At 44.8% G+C, this 11,504-nt stretch overlaps 1 protein-coding gene across 1 annotated transcript; it reads left to right on the top strand.

Moving 5' to 3' along the window:
- The first annotated feature begins 8,615 nt into the window (after nucleotides 1–8,615).
- On the top strand, nucleotides 8,616–9,833 carry LOC120555064. The gene has a single exon (XM_039793850.1). It carries the CDS (start codon nucleotides 8,616–8,618, stop codon nucleotides 9,825–9,827), a length of 1,212 nt encoding a protein of 403 aa, XP_039649784.1. The 3' UTR covers nucleotides 9,828–9,833.
- Nucleotides 9,834–11,504: the final 1,671 nt, after the last annotated feature.

Genomic DNA, 11,504 nt, shown 5'->3' with positions numbered 1-11,504 from the left:
GTTAGTTACCTGCATACTAATTTGATAATCTAAAAATGAAAAGTTAAACTCACGACTAGTTGACCTGTCACGGCCTGCAGACCTGGCTGTACCTAAGCAATGCAGAGCAGAAACAAACATTAGTGATTCTTTATCAACAGTCCAAATGACCAGCCTGCAATATTCAGCAATGAAACGTTATACTCACGACCAGTTGACCTGTCACGGCCCGCAGACCTGGGTGAACCTAAACAAACCAAATCGAAAATGTCAGTCAGTCATGATAGGAAGAAGTAGATGATAGAAGTAGTAGGGCTGCGCAATTAATCACATTTTAATTAAAATGGCAAAATTTGTTAAAGGCAAAATATGTGTCATACATTCTAAAATAAAGGTATTGTGGTTCTGCAGAGACATCCTTGCCTACAAATAGTATCCTACAGTCTAAAAAATTATCTTTGTTTGGTACAGATCCTCTCAAAGAAATATTTTTAATATTTAATTTTATATATATATATATATATATATATATATATATTTTACAATTAGCATAATGATACAAAAATGATCATTCCCTCAAATATCATAAATCATATCACAGTTGCAATATCAGTAAAATTAATTGCAATTAGATATTTTCCTAATATCGTAGGATCACAGTAGTAATTACTTGCATGTTGATTTGGTATTCTAAAAATAAAAATTAAACTTTGGAACGAATTGTTAAATTAAAATATAATTTGAATAGTAAAAAAAAAAATATTATTTGATTACTAAAATCACAAAATGCTCGATATTTGATGAACAATTGGCTTTATAAACAGCACTACTTTCCTGAACTTCAGCCTGCTCCTTTGTTTCCTGTTTGCCATTATTGGACAAACTGATGAATCCAGGTATGCTTGGCCTATGTAGTCACAGCAACACTAATCAGACACACCTGGATTAATCAGTTTGTCCTATAATGTCAGACAGGAAACAAAAGAGCTGGCTGAAGCTCAGGAAGTAGTTCAACTGTGCATAAAACCAATTCAAGTACAATGTTAGCGAGAGTGCGAAACATAAGGCAATGTGAGGGTTTTTAGTTTACTGAGCTAATGTTATGTATCATGTAATGTTAGTGACAGGCTGCGGCTGGGATTGGAAGGATGGGTAATAGATTTAACATTAAGTTTAAAATTGTCATCCACCAAGCCAAAATGCTTATGTTATCATTATCATTAGACAGCCAATTATGTTTGTTTCAAATTATTCTCTAATGTTTCATTACAGTGTTGATAATGCATAATAGTGAAGTCAGGCTTCATTTGAGCATTAAATATTTGAATATTAAAAGAAAAATGAAATTTGAATAGTATTAAATGGGAAGATTGACAGCTCTTCTCACCACTATTTGATCTGTCTAACGCCCACTGACAACAAAGACAGATAGTTTAATACAAATACTTAACTTAAAATTTGAATCTGGTTAAAATGCGCATGGTCATCTTAGTAACAACTCACCATTCTTTAACTTGATTGGTGGAGTGGGAAATACTGGAATTATTGGACTGGAATCTTAGTAAATAAGGGGTATAGCAAAATTAACAGACAGTTTACTTGATTTTGTACTGAGCACAGGCAACTTTTCAATACACATTAAATGAATGCCAAAATAAACATTTCTGTACCTCCTTTCCGCTTTTCTTTATCATCCTCCTCAGCAGTCGCCTCAGACAGGTCAGATCCTTTTAATATTAAAACACGTTGCAATTGTAACATGAGTTTGTGTGTTTTCTCTATTCAACAAATGATGGGGACATACCTTCAACAAAATCGTCAAAATGTTTTTTTTTTTTCATCCTTTATTGGACTACAACCTCTTCGTCTTCATCTTCTTCACATAGTTCAGCATGGCTGGTTTGATCGTAGTCTTCACACTCATGGAAACTTTCTGCAAAGACAGCAAGCATGTCATCAAAGCTTATATCAATGTATAGTCCACATAACTTCTCCAATTTGTTTTACCATTGTATCAAAATATAAGAGGTTACCTGAGGTAATTTTTACTTTCAACAATGGGAAAGTTTCCCAGTCCTCCTTAGGAGCCACATGGTTGTCAAAACAATATTTTGCCCTCGTCTTTGGCCATCGAAGGGTTTTCTCAGCTACATTAACCCAGGCATCAGGGATGGTCCCCTCCATTTCCTTCCCATTTTCATTCCACACGGCCCTGACGAAAAGCATAACCTGCAACAAAAATGAATATAATAAATAAATGAACTATTATATATATCAAGTCAAGTCACGTTTATTTATATAGCGCTTTTCACAATAAAGATTGCCACAAAGCAGCTTCACAGTATGAGTATATATATGTATATATATATTTACTCACTGCTCTTGACTAAAGAACTTTTGAAGCTTTAATAAGGATAAGTCTATATTTATTTATATTTTACGAAGTGCAGGTTGTTTGATAATTAAATTTCGGTATATGTCCAAGGCCTACCAGTTAGACAGTAGAAGTACAGGTAATAGGACATCTTTACTGTTGTACTATTGTGACAAATAACAAGTTTGCAGTATTGCTAAGATGTCAATATTTAGTTTAATTATATTTTATTTTAGAAAGCACAGTGCATTTAGTTTTTGCTTGTTTCGAGATTTGAGTTGAGCAATACACATTTCATGCAAATCATGCACCCATTTACATACCCAGTATATACTCAACGTACTTAATGTCTTGCCAATCTTCATCATGAATGTTCAATGCCATGCAGCAGAGGAATCATGACAGAGCCATTGTTGAAAGGAAGGCAGGCTACTTTTCGACCAAGGTCTTTTTCCTTGACTTCTTTTCTTCTAAGTCTACGGCCATTCCCTATGTAAGCAATGTTCAAGAGGTTTGACGGACATGGTTTGTCAAACAGGTCGACAGGTGTGTCTCTGTTTTACCACATCGCAAACAACTGTACCATCTCCCCTCCTCTCTTGAACAAAAGCAAAGCTCTCATCTTCCAGAAGGAAACAGCTGTCTCTTCTTTTTGATGAAATGTACATTTGGGGCTTTGCTTTAGGCTGTGCAGTGGAATTCCCCTGGGCATGTTCAATTTCGACCAGGCGTTTGGACACCTGCGCTAATGGATTTTGGCCAGTCCTGACCAATCTTTTGATCTGCTGCAAATAGTTCTCATATGGAAAGCAACATATGTCATTTAAAGAGCACCTGAAACGAGAGACATCTTCATGGATGTGTAACAGGGCATGCACATTGTCATGCCACTTGAAAATGTGTACTACTTTGTTTCAGCAGTTCAGTATGGTTTGTTTAGCTTTGTAACCATAGCAACGTAGTACCAGTGCATGTTGGGAAACAGGAAGTAAAATTGCCTTGTGGTAATCAGCTACAAGAATGTGTGAGCTCTACCAGCTGTCAGTTTCTGAGTCGCTTTTCCTTCTCCCTTTTTGCTAAGGCAACGTCTGTAAGTATTTCTCATTGTGTAACATTAGGTTACTGCTTATTTTAATTTAGTAAGATTATTGAGACGGCTAAGAAGCTAATTTGTTTGTGCTAGGCTAAGTTAGCTTTATGTTTATTACTGCTGGTTGTTTTTACTAGCTTGATTGTGTTTATCATATAGGCTACACTGCTATGTTAGCTAGGCGGTACTATTTACACTGTTGATGTGTATTTGGGTTTAATTAATAATATAGACATCTCATTGTACTGTATTGCAGTTTCACAAAATTCCCAGTAAACTTCATGGAAATGTATCAGCCGTGTCCTGGAGTTTCTTGGGAGTGTTTAAGCTGAATGGAACATAGCCCACAGTAGGAAAAGACGGCAACACAGCTAACGAGGGACACAAGGAATGCCACACCTACGGAGCAACTCAATACCAAGAGATAAGCGGCTAATGCTACAGCTTCATGCCAGCTACTCACTAGCTTCCTTCTCCTGATATTGAAAAGCGAGTGAGTCACAATGTCACAACGTAGCGACAGTAAAGAAGGAAATGAAGATAACCAGTCTCCAGACGTGCGTTCGAGAAGCAGTCGCTCATCTGGTACATCGGTCCAGCTCGAAGATTAGCATGGGCGGCCCCCATAGGCAAAAGCTGAAGCAGCGCCAAGCTTAGAGCGGCACATGCCCAAAAGGAAATTGAACTTAAAGTGGAGCAGGCACGAGTTCAAGCTAATCTTGATGCATTAAATGATGAAAAGAAAAGGATGCTGCCATAGCAGAGGCAAATGCTCTTGTGGCCGGTTTACAAGATATGGGCTTTGAAGTGCGCAGTGAGCTTAACAGCCCGGTCCCACAATCGGTCACAGACCAGCGGCGTCGCCGCCTATGTGTCGCCACATGCCAGCCTATGCAGCAAGGGTCTAACTGTCAGAAGAGGAGATAACTATGCGTCGCCATCTCTTCATCCTCCACACCCTCAACCAATCAATGTTATCCCTTCAACACAACACCCACTCAATGCAAGTCAAACCCAAGCTGCTGCCTCTGCCGACATTAAGCCACACCAAGTTCCTCAGGCCCCAGACTAGTGAGGCACCGCCACAACAAAGCTTCAATCAGCCTCCCAACTCCTTCTCAGGTCCTCAGCTTGGTGGGAATCGTCCGCAACAGAACCTCAAACTGGATTCCTCATCTCCTGCGCACCGCCTCGCTCACAGGACACCTTATGGAGCTAGCTACGCACCATCTCTACGTCCACTGGAGACCCATCAAATACCTTGCTGGCGCAGCCTGGTGACTTCAGGCCTCACTGCATATGATGACCAGCCAATGAACTATTGGGCCTGGAAAACATCGTTCCTGAACGCTATCGCTGATCTAGACTTGTCTGCTGCAGGAGAACTCCGACCTCCTCACCAAGTATCTGGGAAAAGAGTCAGCAGAACAAGTAAGAAGAATAAAAACAGTCAACATTAAGGACCCAGCAACCGGACTGCACATGGCATGGGGGCCCTGGATGAAATATATGGCCTCGCCAGGAGGGTCCGAACAGGCTCTGTTCAACAAACTAGAAAACTTTCGGAAGGTCACAACAAAGGATCCACAGAGACTCAGGGATCTAGCCGACCTGTTGATCAGAGCTACAAGCCGCCAAGGAAGATGGATACCTTGCAGGCTTGTCGTACTTGGATACCTCCAGAGGAATTAAGCCTATCATTGAGAAACTCCCATACAACTTACAAGAAAAGTGGCTTTACTTTGGTACAAGCTACAAACAGAAACATTTTGTTAGCTTCCCACCTTTCTCCGTGTTGGTAAACTTCATTGCCACGGAGGCAAGAGCCTCGCACTGACCCAAGCTTTAACCTCTTCATGCAAGCCCCAGCAAAGAAAGAGTAAGTGGAGAGGGCCTACAAAGACATCCGTATATGTTCACAAGACGCAGGTCTCAGGGACTGCTAAGGCAGAGTGTAGAGAAGGTACCGAAACGAATCGAACCCAAATAAACATTGTCCTCTGCATAAGAAGCCCCACCCTCTGAGGAAATGCAGAGGCTTCCGTGAGAAGAGCATAAATGATCGCAAACAGCTTCTGAAAGAGCATTACATCTGCTTTCGCTGTTGTTCCTCTACGGAGCATCTCACAAAGAACTGCACCGCTGAGAGCACTGCTCATGTGACAGCGCTTCACCCCTGCCCACCTACCTGGAATTCTAAGTCGTCCCCTTCCACTTCAGAGGATGGCGGGCAGGAGGACAGAGCAGACATCCAGGAGGTCAAGTCGACGTGCACACAAGTATGTGGTGAAGGACTGAGTGCCAGAGCATGTGCTAAGATCTGCCTCGTCAGTGTGTTCCCAAACGGATGCAGGGAGAAGTCCAAGAGAATGTACGCCATACTGGACGAGCAGAGCAATCGCCTCCCTGGCACGGTCGGAGTTCTTCGAGGTTTTAAGATCTCCGGAGGTTCTTAATCATATACCCTCAAGACCTGTGCAGGTCGTTCAGAGACAGCGGGGAGGGAGAGCCAGCGGTTACATTGTGGAGCCAGTGGACAAGAAAGTAAGCATTCCCCTGCCTACACTCCTGGAGTGCAACCAAATCCCTAACGTTCGCGCCGAGATTCCTACGCCAGAAGCAGCCTACCATCATGCCCACCTGAAGCGCATCGCCGACAAGATTCCGCCTCTGGATTCGGACGCCAAAATACTCCTCTTACTGGGCAGAGACATCTTACGGGCGCACAAGGTCCGAGAGCAGATAAGTGGCCCAGGAGATGCACCGTTTGCTCAAAGGCTTGACCTGGGATGGGTCGTCATCGGTGATGTGTGCCTTGGAGGTGCTCACAGACCACTTGAGGTAGGGAGTTACAAAACAGCCATCTTAGAGAATGGTCGTACGAGTCATCTTCAGCCATGCGACAACCAGATCAGAGTGAAAGAGTTGTTTGGTCAGGTGCCTAAACATCAACATCATCCAGCACCAACCTCCAACCGTGACTCAATGATGCTTCAGCGTGACTGCTTGGGGCAGACTGTCTTTGCTTGTAACCCCGGCGACCACAGAGTCGCTCCATCCATGGAGGATCTAGAGTTTCTGAAGATAATGGAAGCTGAGTGCTACCAGGACAGCTCCAAAAGTTGGGTTGCACCTCTACCCTTTCGGTCGCCGAGACAGCGGCGCTAACAACAGGAAACAGGCTTTTGACCGTCTTGTCTCACCGGCGCTCATTGGAAAAACGACCACAGATGAAAGCTGATTTCCTAGAGTTTATGGAGAAGATGCTCAAGAAGGCACATGCGGAAGTTGCCCCACCAGTGCAGCCTGGACAAGAGTGTTGGTACCTGCCTCTGTTTGGCGTGTATCATCCTAGGCAGCCAGATAAGATCCGTAGTGTCTTTGACAGCAGCGTCATGTGAAGGAGTGTCGCTCAACGATGTCTTGCTCACTGGCCCTGACCTTAATAACAGCCTGCTGGGTGTTCTCATGAGGTTCAGGAAGGAACAGGTGGCAGTCACCGGCCGACATCGAGCACATGTTCCACTGCTTTGTCGTTGAGGAGGATCACCGTTGATTTTTCTCTCCGCTTCCTGTGGTACAGGAACAACGACCTTACCTCAACATCGTGGACTACAGAATGCGGGTTCACCTTTTTGGGAACAGTCCTTAGTCGCCGTGGCTGCAGCGTATGGTTTGGCGACGGCGCGTAAGGAAGCAGAAGCCGACTATGGCAGTGATGCAAGACGATTCATCGACCGCGTAGTTTACGTTGACGACGCCTTAAAGTCTTTCAGCTCCGGAAGAGGCCATCAGCGTCCTTTGGACGGGCACAGAAGATGCTTGCAGCTTCTAACCTCAGGCTGCACAAAATCGCTTCAAATCGACCGGCGTCATCGAAGCATTTCCATCCGAAGATCGCACAGGACGTCAACAGCCTAGATCTCTTTGTTGATGATCTGCCCATCCAACGTAGCCTTGGATTGTTCTGGAACATGCGCGCGGACACCTTCATGTTTGAAATCAAAGATGACCAGAAGCCATTCACTCTGCAGAGGGGTACTCTCAACCGTGAACAGCCTCTACGATCCTCTAGGGTTCCCTTGCACCCATCACGGTTCATGGAAGACTGATAATACAGGAACTCACCACGCAAGCAGAGGACTGGGACTCACCTCTTCCCAAAGACATGGAGCTCGAGTGGACTAGATGGAAACAGTCACTCCATGATCTAGAGGGGCTCCAGATACCACGCCCTTATACATCCTTCTCCACCGCAGGCGCGCTAAGAAGAGAACTCTGTGTCTTTGCAGACGCATCAGTCAAGGCAATAGCAGCCGTAGCCTACATCAAGGTGACAAACCACCAAGAACAGACTGAGATTGGCTTTGTCTTCGGGAAGGCAAAGTTGGCCCCTCAGCCTGGCTTGACTATCCCGAGACTTGAGCTCTGTGCGACCGTACTCGCCGTCGAGATCGCCGAGATGGTAGTCACAGAGATGGACACAACATTCGACAACATCACATACTACACAGATAGCAAAGTTGTATTGGGATACATCCAGAACCAGTCAAGGAGATTCTATGTCTACGTACACAACAGGATCCAACGTATCCATCAATCACCTTGTTCCGGCCAGTGGAAGTACGTTCCAACGCACCTCAACCCAGCTGACATTGGGTCAAGAACTGTGGCACCAGCCTTGCTTAGCAGCACAACTTGGCTCAAAGGACCAGCCTTTCTACATGATGCATCTTCGCATTCACCTGAGCTTCAAGAGACTTATAACCTTATTGACCCTGACACTGACTCTGAAGTGCGTCCCCAGGTGGTGACAAGTCTCACACATGTTACCAGGGATGTGGTACACCCACAACGCTTCGAACGTTTCTCCAAGTTCAGCACTCTCCTGACAGCCATAGCGCACCTCATCCACGTGGCTCGTTCCTTTGCCCACTCCACTCAGGATGAATGTCAGGGGTGGCACATCTGTCGCTCTACAGAGGAAGAGTTGCTGAGGGCCAAAGTGTGTATCGTGAAGAGGTCGTGAATGAGTGCTATACAGAGGAACTTAAGTGTATCAACTCAGGATCCAACATCCCATCGTCCAGCAGCCTGTGGAAATTGCACCCCACCATGGACCAAGATCAACTTCTTAGAGTGGGAGGTCGGATTGGACAGTCAGATCCGAGCATGAACGAGACTCACCCCATCATCATTCCTGGCCGGCATCATCTTGCAACTCTGCTTGTGTCTCACTATCATGAAGCAGTGAAACACCAAGGAAGACATCTTACTGAAGGTGCCATTCGAGCGGCAGGGTTCTGGCTGGTGGGAGCTAAACGCTGCAATAGCAGTCTGCTCCACAGATGTGTTACATGTAGAAGACTGAGAGGAAAGACCGAACATCAGCGGATGGCAGCTCTGCCAGCAGAACGGCTACAAGTAGCACCTCCCTTCACCTATGTAGGTGTCGACGTCTTTGGACCATGGGACATCGTCTCACGCCGCACAAGAGGAGGAGTCTCCAACTCTAAACGATGGGCTGTGATGTTCTCATGCATGTGCTCAAGGGCAGTTCACATCGAGGTTATTGAAGCAATGAGCACCAGCAGCTTTATCAACGCCTTGAGGAGGTTCTTTGCAGTCAGGGGCCCTGCAAAGCAGATCCGCTCTGACTGCGGAACTAACTTCATCGGCGCCTCTCGTGAACTAGAGATGGACAAGACCAATCCAGGCTTCAACAGTGTGGAGGAGTACCTGGACACACAGAGCTGCACCTGGGTATTCAATCCGCCCCACGCGTCTCATATGGGTGGCGCGTGGGAACGAATGATTGGCATTGCCCGCCGTATTTTGGACTGCATGCTGCTTGAGGAGAGGAGGTCTCACCTGACACACGAGGTTCTGACCACACTCATGGCCGAGGTAGCTGCAATCATGAATGCTAGACCGCTCATCCCAGTGTCATCGGATCCGGAATCGCCTCTCATCCTCACCCCAGCAATGCTCTTGACTCTTAAGACAGGCTCTGCACCTCCTCCTCCGTCAGGAAGCTTTGAGGAAGCGCATCTCGTCAGAGAGGAGTGGAAGCGGGTTCAGAGCCTAGCAGACATGTTTTGGAACAGATGGAAACATGAATACCTCAAAACATTGCAGCTTCGGCACAAGTGGCAAGGAAAAAGGCCGAACCTCCAAGAAGGAGACATAGTTCTCCTGAAAGACAATCAGGCAAAGAGAAATCAATGGCCTAAGGGTATCATCGCAAAAACCTTTCCAGGAGAAGATGGATTGGTCCGGAAGGTTCAAGTGGAAGTCGTCAAGGATGGAACCAGGAAGACTTTTTCTCGGCCCATTACAGAAGTGGTCCTGCTTCTCTCTCCAAAGACTGATTCTGTTAGTTAATGTGGGCTCTTTAAAAGACCCCAACGCCGGGGAGTGTCATGCCACTTGAAAATGTGTACTACTTTGTTTCAGCAGTTCAGTATGGTTTGTTTAGCTTTGTAACCATAGCAACGTAGTACCAGTGCATGTTGGGAAACAGGAAGTAAAATTGCCATGTGGTAATCAGCTACAAGAATGTGTGAGCTCTACCAGCTGTCAGTTTCTGAGTCGCTTTTCCTTCTCCCTTTTTGCTAAGGCAACGTCTGTAAGTATTTCTCATTGTGTAACATTAGGTTACTGCTTATTTTAATTTAGTAAGATTATTGAGACGCCTAAGAAGCTAATTTGTTTGTGCTAGGCTAAGTTAGCTTTATGTTTATTACTGCTGGTTGTTTTTACTAGCTTGATTGTGTTTATCATATAGGCTACACTGCTATGTTAGCTAGGCGGTACTATTTACACTGTTGATGTGTATTTGGGTTTAATTAATAATATAGACATCTCATTGTACTGTATTGCAGTTTCACAAAATTCCCAGTAAACTTCATGGAAATGTATCAGCCGTGTCCTGGAGTTTCTTGGGAGTGTTTAAGCTGAATGGAACATAGCCCATGACACACATTGTACACCGTAAATGTTTTTCCATAGAGTGCAGGGCAGCTAGACACAAAGTGCCTCATCAGATCAGCAGAAAAATCCAAATAGGCAGCTCTTTTCCTCTCATCTGAGTCCAGCATGATGGATACTGCCACGGTTAATGTCACAAAATGAGCATACAGCTGTGAGGAGACTGTATTTTTTAGTACTATGGGTCCCGTGTACAGAAGAAACTGACGGAACTCTGTGGCTTTCCACCTGTCCAACTCCTGAAGGCCACGGGGCTGTCGTGCAAACTCACTGGGCATCTGGCCTCGTAGCAGGTTTGTTTTTTGTGAGATTTCATTTTTCTGTCTCAGAGAAGCCTACACAGTTTTGGGCCTCGAGTCAGATACACCAACAGCCGCCTAACAACTCCCAAGCAAACCGTATGCATATAATCCAAAACAAAGGCACTGACACAGGGAATCCCCGCAGCTATTAAAAGGGCTAGATCCATTTTGATGGCAGGAATACTCTAACTGACTAAATCCTTCATCTGTGTGCGCAAGGTTGATGTCATCTGATTGAAGACAACTCTTCTTTCAACATACTGACCTTTCACTTGGCACCTCTCACAGCTGTCATATGCAGTATGACCTATAATGCATTTTAAATATGCTCTTGCGGGTGCATCACAGATAAAGGTACCGAACATTCCGACATACATTTTTTCTCCACGAAACACCAGGCCATTCTGTTGGAGATTTTTGAACTCCTCCAAAAAGTCATGAAGATGCATCAAGGGGCTCAGGTTTGCTTTCCCGCCAGTACAATGCCACAATAAATGGACTGAAATTGCTAAATGTAACCAGTATTGGCCAGAACTGGACTTTACTACTTTTGAAGATTGGTAGTCCATCAATGTTGACATCCAAACTGACTGTACTGTGTTGTTGTCTAAAAGCATCATTTTGAGACAGTACACGGGAAATGCCCCCCTCAAGCCATAGTAAATATACTGTCCATTACATTTTGAATGACTGTCAATGACTTGAGGAGTGTCTAGTAATGCGTGCATCTTTAGGGAGTACATGTCCATGATCCCTTAGAATCTGCAAC

The sequence above is a fragment of the Perca fluviatilis genome, unplaced genomic scaffold (genome assembly GCF_010015445.1).
Source record: "Perca fluviatilis unplaced genomic scaffold, GENO_Pfluv_1.0 PFLUV_unplaced_scaf_14, whole genome shotgun sequence".
NCBI classification, from domain to species: Eukaryota; Metazoa; Chordata; class Actinopteri; order Perciformes; family Percidae; genus Perca; species Perca fluviatilis.
The sequence above is the reverse complement of the archived record's forward strand: the minus strand, read 5'-3'. Positions and strand labels throughout refer to the sequence as shown.

What these genes read in the sequence shown, in the direction of transcription:
- LOC120555064 (XM_039793850.1), top strand. Translation starts at nt 8,616, where the DNA reads ATGAACGAGACTCACCCCATCATCATTCCTGGCCGGCATCATCTTGCA.